Consider the following 13,112-nt stretch of genomic DNA (forward strand, 5'->3'; position numbering starts at 1 on the left):
ATTGGATGACCCTTTTTAAATTTGTTTCGTTGTCATCCCTAAACATGCCCATTATCTTCTTAACCAAATAAAATTATTATTTATTTACATATGAAACCTTTTAAAAAATAGGGTCTTATGATAATCGTATAATGTCCAACTTTTTTTATCTAAAATATTTTACACAAATCCAAAAACTTTTACTTGAAGATTTTTAAGTAGATCTTTAAGTGCTCTTGAATCTTTTGTAATGTCGCGATGATTTTAAGGAATCTCTCACTTAAAATATCTCTAGGCGACAAATATGTAATTTTTATCATTTTTGTATTTATGTTTTAAAAAAATATATATAAATATAATATTTTTTTTTTTTTGTCAACGAGACGTTTTGGATTAATTATGAAATTAAATAAATGTTTTTAAGTATTTTTCATTTGAGTTAGAAAAATAATAAAAAGAAAAAGATACAATAGTTTTAGATTAATTTAAATACAAAATACTACATGATGGGTATGAGTAACATTTTTCCGAACTTTTTTCCTCTATGGTTAGATCATTATTTTTGTTATTAAGGAATACCTTATATTTATTACATTTTCAATCACCTACGAATACGGTATAAAATATAAAATGACCAAGAGACCTTTATGGTTACAAGGGTTAGAGATGGGAATCATTTATTTTCATTAAGATAGATTTAACGAGTTAAAAAATATTTAAATGTATTAAATGATTTAATAATTTTGAATCTTTTAAATATACAAATATTCATATTTTGATATAATTATAATTATTTTAAAAAAATATTTAAATATGTAACAAATGTGGACCTCACTTGATGTTCTAAAGAATGTCATGCCTTGTGTTAAACTAAAAAGAGTCCATTCCCTACAAAAAGGATAAGAGTATTATAAGATTATTTTATATTTTGATTATTGAAATCACACAAATAAATATAATAGGGGAAGTAAAGTGCGTCTGATAATTGTTTTAGAAAGTGTTTTTATATTTGAAATATATAAAATTTTAAGTGTTAAAAAGACTAAAAATACTTTCTAAAATCACTGTCAAACACATTCTTAGTTATTTCAATTGGTTCAATTCATACACATGCATATCTTGTTCAACTTACTTGAAAAGGCACAAGTCCATAACATATTAAATATTGTTTATTCCACGTGATACACTCAAATTTTTTTTAATAGAGCTTGAAAACAAAATGCGATGAGAGATCATGTCGAGCCGGAAAAGTTCCATTTTTATGCCATGGTGATCCGCATCGAGACAGACGTTTCCATTAAAACATGCTCAGATTTAATCTGATTGATGTCTCAAATGCTCAGGGTGATAATCCTATAATTGGGAGGCAAGAATAGAATGGAGAATTAATAAATAAATTTATGCTGCCATTACAAATATTAAATAAAAAATGCAGAGTGAGGAAAAAAAGAGGTTGGATTGGGAAGGATATTGGTGTCTGAAATTGCAGAATCTGGCCCCTCAAGAGGCTCCATAATTTAGATTAAACAGATGAATTTGGATGACCCACATATTGATCAGCCACCGACTCTACAAGAGTCCCAACTCTCAAGAATTACTTAATTATGACATACCATAAATGACAGCTTTTGCCACAATATTCTCCACCAAATTTACATTATACGCTAGATTTTAGTTACAACTTACAACAGGGGAGATGCCTCCATTAAGAGATAATACCCCACGAGACAGCTTCTCTTCTCTTCCCAAAAGTAGAGGTTTTTGGCTAGAACAATTCAAACTCCAGATACTTGCTCTCCTTCTGCTGGGAAGCCACTGTCATGAGCCCAAACTCACCGAACTCAGGTAACTCCGGAGGAATAGTACAGCGAATAAGTGCCCAATTCAGGCCCTCAAAAAACGGGTGCTGCTTGATCTCTGCAGCCCCCCGCTCTGACCCCAATCGATTCTCGGGCTCCTTCATCAACAGCCCTCTGATGAGATCCCTTGCCTGAAAACTAATGATTGGGTTGTCTGGAAATTTGAGGCTCTGCAAAACCACATTCGCCAATGTTTCATCATTTCCAGAACCTTTAAATGGTGTCTTTCCATATAGAAGCTCGTAAAGAAAGACTCCAAATGTCCACCAATCAACCGCACTCCCATGGCCCTCTCCTTTGATGATTTCTGGAGCCAAATATTCATGGGTCCCCACAAAGGAGTTGGATCGAGCATCAGTAGGCTCAGCCACAAGCTGTGGTAATGATCTGACCTGGGCTGCAAGTTCAGATTTTAGTTTCCGTGTTCTTGCAGCTGCAGGCAAAAACCTGGGGCTGAAGCATGGGACCTCACAGGATGGTTCAATACATAAAGGGTCAATGCAGCTAGACTCTTTGCATGGACCTGACATCATCCTCGTGGGCTCCATGGTCGATGAAGATGATTTGAGAAGAGTTGGATTTACATTGCATCTGAGTGACAGATCAAAATCTGTGAGCATAATGTGACCATCTTCTCTGACTAGAATGTTTTCTGGTTTCAAATCTCGGTATACAACTCCAAGCATGTGTAAGTATTCCAAAGCAAGGAGGACTTCAGCAACATAAAACCTGTGATACGGAATAACTAAAGTTTAACATTGACAATCAACAAGAAGATAATGAGTTCCCATAAAATGCCATTTGTGTGTGAGAGAGAGATTCCAGCAACAATTAGTTTGATGATAAAAAACCAAAAAGCACCTCAAGGTTGGTGAGAAAGATAGAAGTCCTTGAATTGTTGTTTCTGAGAGATTTTAACACTAGAAATATTATAGAGGCTACAAGCATAAGTTGAGATGTAACACAATCCAAAGTTGTGCCGAGACCATTATAAGGTTGAACAACAAGCATGATTCCAAAGGATGTAGGTTGTGGCTAAGACAAAAACACATGATGATCTAAGATTGAACAGAGGATACGGATCATTTGTGCAGCTGACTCCAAGAAAATGCGATTTAAAGCCTTAACAAGTTGAGCTGATGCAGCTGTACCGTTGATTCCTAGAAGCAGATGTATGCAATGACCATCTAAAGAGATTTTTGACCAAAAATAGTCAGGGCAAAAAAAAAACCATCTAATGGTGACAGTGGCACTCTTATGGTGCATGCACATGGTGCTGGTGTAAGTCGAAGTGGTGGTGCAGTTGTAGGTCATAGTGATAGTTGTTATTGTGGTGGAAGCTTTAATTCTACGTGTTAATACAATAACATAAAAATAAAGCAAATCTACACACAGAGATCTAGAGTTTTAACGTAGTTCAGCCAATTATACTACATCCACGGATAAAGGAGAATCAAGCCATTATATCATAAAGAAATTATAAAGCAGATACAACTCTTGAGCCACAAAACAATCTCATATCTTTTTCACTGAGCATCTACACCATGAACTTCTGTATTGCTTCACATGGTGTCTTTTGTTGTTCTTCACATCTCTATCTACTCAATATAGACTTTATATGTACATCTCAATCTCATAAGCAGCCCCCCGACACACCAAAAAAAAAAAAAACATCTGAAATATTTACAAAAAAAAAATCTTAACATATTTTCTTATTTTATAAGAAAACCTATTTCTCCAAGAAAATACCAAAATAAGAAATATTCTACACAACATTATTCCCTAAAAGAATACGTACCAAATATGAACTTGAGACACTTTCTAATAATGGTAAAGTTAGGGGTAAGTGGGGGGTGGACAATGTTAGGGGTAATTGTGCGTCCAGCCTTTAGGTTCATCCAATTGCCAAATCTTAGGACTCAGGCACTTAGCAGAATTGTCTATGTTCCCAACATAGACAATCTTGACATATTTTCTTATTTTAGAAGAAAACCTATTTCTCCAAGAAAATACCAAAATATGTACCAAATATGAACTTGAGACATTTTCTAATAATGGTAATGGTAGATGTGGGGGGTGGACAATGTTAGGGGCAAGTGTGTGCCCAGCCTTTAGGTTCATCCAATTGCCAAATCTTAGGACTCAGGCACTCAGCAGAATTGTCTATGTTCCTAACATGTATATTTGTCCATGGGTAAATGACATGACTATCACCATACCATGTTAGACACAGCTAATTAACCTATAAAAAAAATGTAAAAAGACAGCTACTTCACTCATTTTAAGACATCCAAGCAACGAGAAATGGATTGGGAAGGTAACTTAGGGAACTTATAGCGAAGAAATAATATCTTATTCTCTTCATTTTGTTAGACATGCTTGTAAGGTACAGACCAAGAGCAGATGTCTTAGATGCATATCTTATATGCACCCAACAATTCATTTCTTGTTGAATCCGACACAGGTATGATTCACACATCCTAGCATGTTTATATAGAATGGTGGTTCAGCAGTGACGTTCTGAAAAGGTGAGGACGGGTGACAGATGGTACAGTTGAGTCTTTACTAGCAGATACAAGATACGCACGCATACATTTTTAAAATGTTTTTCCAAGCTACCTTCTCCTTATAGGCAAATTAGAAAAATATAAATAGGTGTCTAGCAAAAAAAGGAGACCCAAGTATGCTTTCAAGCTTCCTTATTTTGTTGGAGGTTTAAGAATTGCACCTTGTTTTGGATTTGTTTTCTTAAAACACAAATAAAACAAATCCTCTCAGACATGTTTTTAATAATAATAAAAAAGGGCAAAAAAACTTGTTTCCAAAGGCAGCCCCAAAATGAACCATAGCCATCCAATGTTCTCACAGCCTTGCACATGCAACCAATTAAATGCAATAGCAAAGATGAAAATAGCAGTTACTTGAATCCAACCGAGCCTGAAAATTAAATTTTGTTCCAAACCCTTGAGCTGTTGTTCTTATTAAAGGTTCTAAAATTTCAACTCGATTTTCCTGTACTTCCATTTATAGGAGAGATGCGAATTAAGATCCTAAATTATGTCTTCTCCAGAAAAGTAGCCTTGTCCCAGTGGCTTCATGAACATATAAAATAGGGAAGCCAGTGCCAGCTATTACAGGCCAAGGGTATGAGGCAGCAATCCGAAATTAATGAAATAATAGAAAGATCCAAAGATTGGGTTACATTGATGAAAAATATCAAGTTCAAACACACTTAATGAACAATTATTGCATGAATTTCAACCAAAGAACCACATTATGAGAACATCATTCACAGTTTATGAACTTTTGAATCAACTGCATCCTCAGTTATGTTGCATCCTATAAGTTTAGCCAAATCCAAATAAACTAATTCTAAAGCTCATAAAACAGCACCTAAATAGCAAATCCAAACACTGCTGATTGGACTTCCAATTTATGAAATGAAATAGACACATCACTTGCGAGACCAAGATTGGTACTTAATGCAGGAAACCAACTAAAGCTACACAAATGGTGAAATTCGTATAAAATTTTCTTTTGATTTTATTTAACATGTTCAATTGTAAATAATATTTCTGAATAAAAATAAAGCAATTTGGGCTATAAAAGTGAGTTTCTTACCTTGCTGCTTGTTCAGGAAAATTCCTACCAGGCTGCTTCTGCCGAAGGACATGCAGATCTCCACCTGGACAATATTCCATGACCAAACATGACAAATTATCTGATGTGAATTGAGCATAGAGCGTAGGGAGAAAAGGATGATCCAGCATTCGCAATATTTCTCTTTCAGTTTGGGCCCTTGGCATCTTTTTCCTTCTGGCCAAAAAGTCATTGTCCATGACCTTTATAGCAAAAAGGCAGCATGTACCAATTAGCTCAGCCAGATAAACAGTCCCAATGTCTCCACCACCAAGCTTTTTTAACAGATTGAAGTGTCTCAATCCTAGAACTCCTTGCTGCATCTGGACTTGGCGGATGGCTTCCCATCTTAAATCCTTTGACATGTGAGGTCTATTGCCACAACTAGACCCACTTAGAATGCTCTCTTCGCTGATGCTTGTACTGCTACTGTACTCACCACGGCTACTTTTAGAGCTCTGAGACAATTCCCCTTTCTCCCTTGATTTTGCATTCTTGTTTGCCTTGACAAAAATAGCTTTATGTCTGTTATAACTATTGGAACTGATGCCTGGTTTGTTAGCAACTGAGTTCATATTACTAAAGCTGGCTTCAGTGCTGAGACTTTTTAAGTTGGATGTGGGAGAATCTTGACTCAGTTCTTTCCTTGCATCCTTCAATGCACAGTGGCATCTCTGGCAAACCAATTGACTTGTACTTGGATCCATTTCATCGTTAACTTCACTACATGTATTAGAAGTGGAGGTGGCAGAATTTGAATCCTGCTTTACTTTTTTCTTTACAAAATTCTTGTTTCTGAGAATTGGTTTGACTACACGTTGGGTGTTCTTTGTTGACTTGCTTGCCTTACTACTGTTGACCGAGCTAGAAGGTACATTTTGCAACCTGCCTTTCCGCCCTGGCTTTAATGCTGATGCTCTGTTTGCCGATTTGGTTGAGGCATGACCAGTGGTACCTAGCTCCAGCATGTTATCATCGGTGTTTGCACCAGATAGAGCAGTTACAGACGTATGCTTTTCTTTCTGCACTGTCTTTGATGTTTGATTACTAATTTCTGTTGAAACAGGAACAATCTCACTTTGTGGTGATCTAGCTGTTGTTCCTAATTGTGTTGCACCCACGGCAAATCGGGGAGAAGAATGAGCACTTTGGCTTGATGACTTTACCTTGGGAACATGCAGGTACTGAGTTACCTTCTCAGAAGCATTTGATGTGCTCTCTTCTGGAAACAGAGAGATTTCTGCAATACCACCCTTGCCTAGAGACATACCAGGTTGTCTGGCTTCAACAACGACAGTACTAAACAAACTCTTAATCCTTCCAGCTTCAGACGCCCCTGAATAACTTCCCGACTTTGATAACCTTTTCACAGCAGCCATTTCAGATGCCTGGGAGATGCAGAGTCCCCTTAGTGCCTGCTTCAGAGTTGCAGGCTCAGAAATCCCAATTCGTGGTGAATGAGAACCACTGACTGTAATTGGCTTTTTTAACGCATTCTTCGATGGGGAGTCTGTTCCAACTTGGTGGGGAAGACCCCAAACCTTAGATGCATTTTTTAGGTTAATTGCCTCAAAAATCCGATTAAGATCATCTTCTAGAGAACTGTCATGTCCCAGTTTCAGTATAGGAGGCTTTCTAACTTTGTCATCCACTTTTACTCCAGATTTTGGTCGATGAATTCCTCTAGAAAGTTGAGCCAAACTTGGGTCTTCCGATGATTCAACAATTTCACAACTACCAGGAAATGAACCCATCATTTGGTGCTACTTACTGTTTGCCGAATTTAATTAGATATAGTACCACAAAAAGGTAGAGTGGACCACTGAAAGTTTATACTTCTCCAATTCTGTGTAAACATTTCAGATATAAGGACTCTAGAAATGGGAGAACACAAAATGTGCTTGAGAGCTTTCTTTGATCAGACAGAATCAGAATTTGTATTGTCTGATAGCTTCTTTCCCTCATGTAAGAATTCAAGATCCCAATCCTGACATGATCACCAAAACACAGTATATTTCATTAAAATCAGGCAATAGTAAAAGGGAAATAATACATAAAACAACCATTTTTCATTAAAATCCACAACAAACAATACACCAATTCACCAAGGACAAGGGCCACTCCCTTATAAGAGAATCTTTTCTATGAACCCATTAAGAGTTTCAATTTGATTAGCATGCTGCCACTGTGTCAATCATGGCTGAGTACTACTTTAAATTAGTCATGATCCGAATCCATAGACTTAAATGTAGGCTGAATTTCCATTTAGTTATTCCATCAAGTATTAGATTTCATACCAGGTGACATATGTACCATTCCACATTGAAAACAAAAATAGATTTTAGGTGGGAGAATCTAATTAGGTTATACAGAAAACTCTTTCCAGAACAAGATTGCCAATAAAGTTGAGGGCATTTTTGTTTTATTGGATCCCATATGCTAAGAAATCCAATATATAAATTTCTTAGTGTTTCATATATTGCAACTGCAATTTCTCCACTCCATCCAAGCATAATTTCAACATTTAATTATTGTTTCATTTGTTTCTGTGGAAACCAAAATCAGGCAAAAAAAGAGTGTGCTCATGTAAACAATTCACTTTGTGAAACTAATAAACTGAATGAAATTGAAATGTCAAGCCAATTTCCTAGAAAATGGCAGCCCAGGAATTAGAAAAACATATAGTGAAGTCCTTATCTGTCATATTGAAACCCCAGCTTGTTACAAAGAAAGTTATACTGATGTTGTGCAACAACAGCAGCAATTAGAGGTTTACCAACCCAATTCCAGGATCTACTTTATGAGACACCAATTGAACTTGAAAGGTTGCATTTTGCAATTTAGAGCTATATCATGGGTTAAATACAAAGTCCTGATTCAAACAAAATCAAGATTGGAAACAAATTCTATTGCCTCGAACCACTTCAAATCCAGATTCGAAACGGTCTACCAAGAAATCAGTACCCACAGCTTCGTTGCCAAGAAACTATAGATTTTTTTTTTTATTTTTTTTTTTGTTTTTGATAGGCGCCAAAAAACTGTAGAGATTAATAAATACTGTACAACCTTGAATCGTATTTTGTTATTTTTTCTGCCACCGGCTAAGCCAAAATGGCACTACTGCACTGGTTGGCTGAAGATTTTAGTTTCCACGAGTCCCATACAATTTCGAAACGTTAAAAAAAAAAAAAAAGGAAAAAGAAAAACCCCCAACTCATAATTTTTCCTACCTTTTCTCGGCAACCAATCAGGTCTAGAGCTAAACCATAATGAAGACACATACATTCTGACTGGTAACGGAGCTCAAACCCCAAATAACAGAGAACCTCTTCAGATCAAGAACAGAGAGATCCAAGTCCGAACACGAAAAAAAAAAAGCCCCCCCCCAAAAAAAACCCAACTTGAAAAACTTAAATAAAATGGCTTGGAGCAAACACAAAAAAGAACAAGATTTTAAGCTAATAAGAGTGAGATCAAGAACAGAACACATTACCTGCAACAATGTCAGCTGTAAGGACACGCGAAGGCAGGTTCGCTAACCTAATCACCGGAACAATGGAAATTCCAAAGCCTCTGAAAGTAAGATTTAAGAAACCCTAACGAGTTTGGTGGGTTTAGGAGGAAGACGGTGGGAAAGATTGTGAGGGAGCAGAAGCCTATAATCAGTGTTTCTCTTTTCAATCTGGCTCTGATTATTTTGAGGGTGTGGACCCACCATCTGGTGGGTGTCACGTACTGTTGAGGAAAAAAATAAGCTTATACATCATGATTTTCATGATAGCTGAAGAAAGTTGTGTCATTGTCTTTCATTAAAATATTTATTACACATTCTTATGATTATATAATGTCATTCTTAGGGAAGCAAATCTCAGAGTTGTTGCATGATGAAATGTGATACGATTTTATTTTCAATCTCAAAATAGCTCATTGAAATTTTAAAACGACAGTAAATAAAATAATTTGATATTCAGGTAATTAATATAGTCTAAACGGGATGATTACGTGCATGAAATAGCTGGTTGTTGAATTCAAGAGGGTGAAAAGTCAATCCTAATAATTGAAATTCCACCGTCATTTAAGTTTGGTTTCGAGTCTATTCAATTGCCAAGGTTAGGTATAATGCCTAAAAATGTTTTACAAAAATATGATTTTTTTATTTTTTATTTTTATAATAGTAGCATTTTTTTAATGTATTGATGTCCCAATGGCAGCCACTAAAATTATTATCATCTTTCCCTTACCCATATTTATAGTTTCCACAAATTATCATATCACTGTCGAAAACTTCAGTAGCGGAAAAGTGAGAGAAGCCATAACTCTTTCTTACCTTGCAGGGCAAATATAAAAATCAAGAAGAGCTCCCATTTCAAGCTTCTAATAATGTAACAGGCCCATGTGTTATAATATCATGCAACTTTCATTTAATTTAAGTCAGTTTTTTTTTTTTTTTTTTTTGCCTTAACTACGTATTAATGCTTCATGGACCACTGTTCATGGTTAGTCCCTCCGCCACGATTCACGAATGAACAGTAGGAGTACGGGATTATCCGCAGTGTTCTTTAAAAAAAAAAACATACCATGATTTAATATGATATGAAATTTTGGTAATGGGGCAGCTGTGGTAGATCGTCAAACTTCACAATCATCATCCTAACATTTGAAGGCAAGTTATTTGGGCATTTGGTAGGGCTTGACCTAAAGTAGGTCAATATTACCGGTTTACCCTTCATCAAGTGGAGAAGAAGAAAGTTGTCAGCGGTTGCAGGATTAGGAAAGGGAAAATGTACTGCAGCGTTTGGGGAAGCTCAATTTCTTGGCCATTTCTGACTGCTTTTGGCCTTTTGCTGGTGGGGCATGGCTGTGTTGAAAATATTAGAAAATCCGAATCTCGTGATCCCGCGCAAAAGAAATTGTTTGCAATTTCCTGTTTTCCCTTAGTACATAATTAAAAATAAATAAAATATAAAAAACAAAAAATAAATCTAAACCTTAGTTAACAAATATAATAAAAATATATTAATAATATTTTTAATATTACCCATTTTAAACTTTTATGGGTTCAAATGAATTTTTATAATTTTAAAACGTGTATATATAATTAAAATATATATATATATAGTCATAATAAATTTTTTTTTACATCAAATATAAATAATATAAACTTTAATAAAATAATTAAAAAATATATGTAGAATGACAACAATGAATATCTTTTATAAAGTGGTTTTAAGAATTTCATGAAAGTGTACCTAACACAAATGATTTAGAAGTTAAAACCAATATGTTTTAACTGGTGTAAGCAAAAAGAGTTGGCCATTAAATAAGTTTTTATTTTTAATATTGACACGTGTAATGATATTATCCAGATAATATGATAGGAATCCACCTAGGATGGAACTAACCAACTTCAATTAAAAACAAGAAAAAAAAAGCCAAAATTTATTATTCACCCCAAAATTTCACTTATATTTCTTAATATCTACATAATTTTTTACTAATCTTAACTTTTTATTTTTGTTAATTATTCATCGTCCAAACTAAAAAAAAGTTGCTAACAAATCATAACCAATCTCTTTTCCATCATGCATTGATTATCATACAAACTTATTTGGCATATACTATTCTCGAGATATAAAATTCTGATATTCTTTAAATACAAATAAAACAAAATTATAATGTATTTTTATTATTTATTATATAATAAAATAATAAATTTCTCTTTCTGGGCTAAAGACACTTTTATTATATTTGGTTGTTGAGAAGTATTAAGAAAAACGATTTTGTCATATTTGATTTTTAATTATGAAAAATATAAATGAATATTAGTTATAAATTTATGTATTTTAAAATTATTTAATAATTTTATATTAATAGAAAATAAACGAGACTAATAGAAAAACATATAAAATAATTTATTTTTTATTTAATTTTGCTTTTACTTTTTTTTCTCTCACATTAAGAACCGAACCTAGTTTTAATCACTTTGAAATTTTATCAAATATAATTTTTAATTTAAATTAATGAAAATTTGAGAACAATGACAAATAAGAAAAACAAGAAAATATATTTTATGAAATTTCAAATAAATGATGATTAAGTATATTTAATTTAAATATTATGAAAGGTAAATGAAATTAATCCTATAATAAAATTATAATTTTTTTTATAAATAAACATTATTAATTCAAATAATTTGAAAATACCTTTAAAATGTTATTGAATATCAAATTTTATCAATTTTTCAGGGAAAAGCATTTTCAAATATTAAAAAATGAATTATTTTAAAATATTTTTTAAAAAAAAGAGGAAAAGTATTTTCAAATATTAAAAAATACTTTTACCTTTTTAGAATTCTCCTAAATGAATTATTTGTTCAAAGATAGAAAGAGAACAATAATAAATCAATAATGGAGGTCACTAATTGAAAAAGCAGCGTATTTTAATTTATTGGTACAGGAAACGCCGCTCACGCCGGCCACGTTGACATTGTTGCTACAGATAGTTGATACTTGCTGCCCATGTACTCTGCCCTATGGTCCTCTTCACTGATGTTCACAGTTTGGAAGTACGTGAAGCATAAATTTCGACAGGGAAATTTTGCGATGCTGCCCCTCAACTTCAGCCTATTTTATTTACTACACATTTCTCCTTTTGTTTTTACTTTTACTTTCTAACCTTTTTTGAATTTTGGAAAAACAGAATTTTTTTTGGGTCCATGGTTAACAAAATTTTTTGTTATTTTTTTATATTAAATGGAAAAGTGGAGTATTTTAGTAAATAATTGGGATGAGATGGTTGTTTTTATGTATAAAAGAAAGATTTGTGCTATATTTTATTAGTGAGGAAATGTTTGTATAATTAGATTAAATTAAAAAATATATATATATTTTTTTTATGATTATATAAAATTTTAAAATAAATATCAAATTTATAAATTACACGATGAATTTCAATAACTTAAATCTTATTTCAAACATGTTAAAATGGTTAAAGTAGAATTAGAAGTATCTATGTCAACGACAACTATGAATTATAATTTTAGGGTTATGTTTGATTCTTAAAAAAATTTGAGAAAAAAAAATGGGAGAAAAAAATATATAACGAAAAATAAAAAATAAATATAAAATTATAACTTATTTTATTTATTTATTTTATTATATAAAGATTATAAATAATTTTAAAATATATAAATTTTTAATTAATTTTAATTATATTTGATTTTTTATAATTTTTTATTTTTTTTCTTTGGAGAACCAAACCCACCTTAAAGCGACTGGGGGTTGGGATGATTGGAAGTCATTTCAAATCTTGTATGATTCCTCCATGTGTGCCTTTTAGTTTTTAGCGTTTTTAGGAGTTTTATAAAGCTAAGAATGGGGATACAAGGGCAAATAATCTAAAATGTAGGGGCGGGGGAGTATTCAAAATAAATATAGAAAAATAATACTGAAAAGAAGTAGAGGTCCATCACTCTCGATGGTATCCTTGACAGGGATGGTCGGTGTTTGTCGCCACCTCATGCAAATTTTAAAAATGACAGAGCAAGAGGCCATCAAATGTTCTCAAGCGATAAGGCCGACTCCTCCTTTCATTCCCCATGCTGTGTACTATTATTATCATTGTTATATATATATA

General features: G+C 33.3%; 1 protein-coding gene across 1 annotated transcript; it reads right to left on the reverse strand.

The window, feature by feature from the left end:
- Positions 1–1,432: 1,432 nt before the first annotated feature.
- LOC100246067 (serine/threonine-protein kinase D6PKL1) lies at positions 1,433–9,234 on the reverse strand. Its single transcript, XM_002276989.4, has 3 exons — positions 8,971–9,234; positions 5,460–7,464; positions 1,433–2,567 (listed from the first exon to the last, which is right to left on the reverse strand). The coding sequence occupies exons 2-3, from the start codon at positions 7,232–7,234 to the stop codon at positions 1,745–1,747; spliced, it is 2,598 nt and encodes an 865-aa protein (XP_002277025.2). The 5' UTR covers positions 7,235–7,464; positions 8,971–9,234; the 3' UTR covers positions 1,433–1,744.
- Between the last annotated feature and the right edge of the window lie 3,878 nt (positions 9,235–13,112).

This window comes from Vitis vinifera, chromosome 8 (genome assembly GCF_030704535.1).
Source record: "Vitis vinifera cultivar Pinot Noir 40024 chromosome 8, ASM3070453v1".
Lineage (NCBI taxonomy): Eukaryota > Viridiplantae > Streptophyta > Magnoliopsida > Vitales > Vitaceae > Vitis > Vitis vinifera.

Bases quoted from the DNA above. Each gene is read 5' to 3' on its own strand.
- LOC100246067 (XM_002276989.4), bottom strand. From the start codon at position 7,234: ATGATGGGTTCATTTCCTGGTAGTTGTGAAATTGTTGAATCATCGGAA. The intron at 2,568-5,459 runs GTAAGAAACTCA...TCCGTATCACAG, and splicing joins TTTCCTGAACAAGCAGCAAG to GTTTTATGTTGCTGAAGTCC.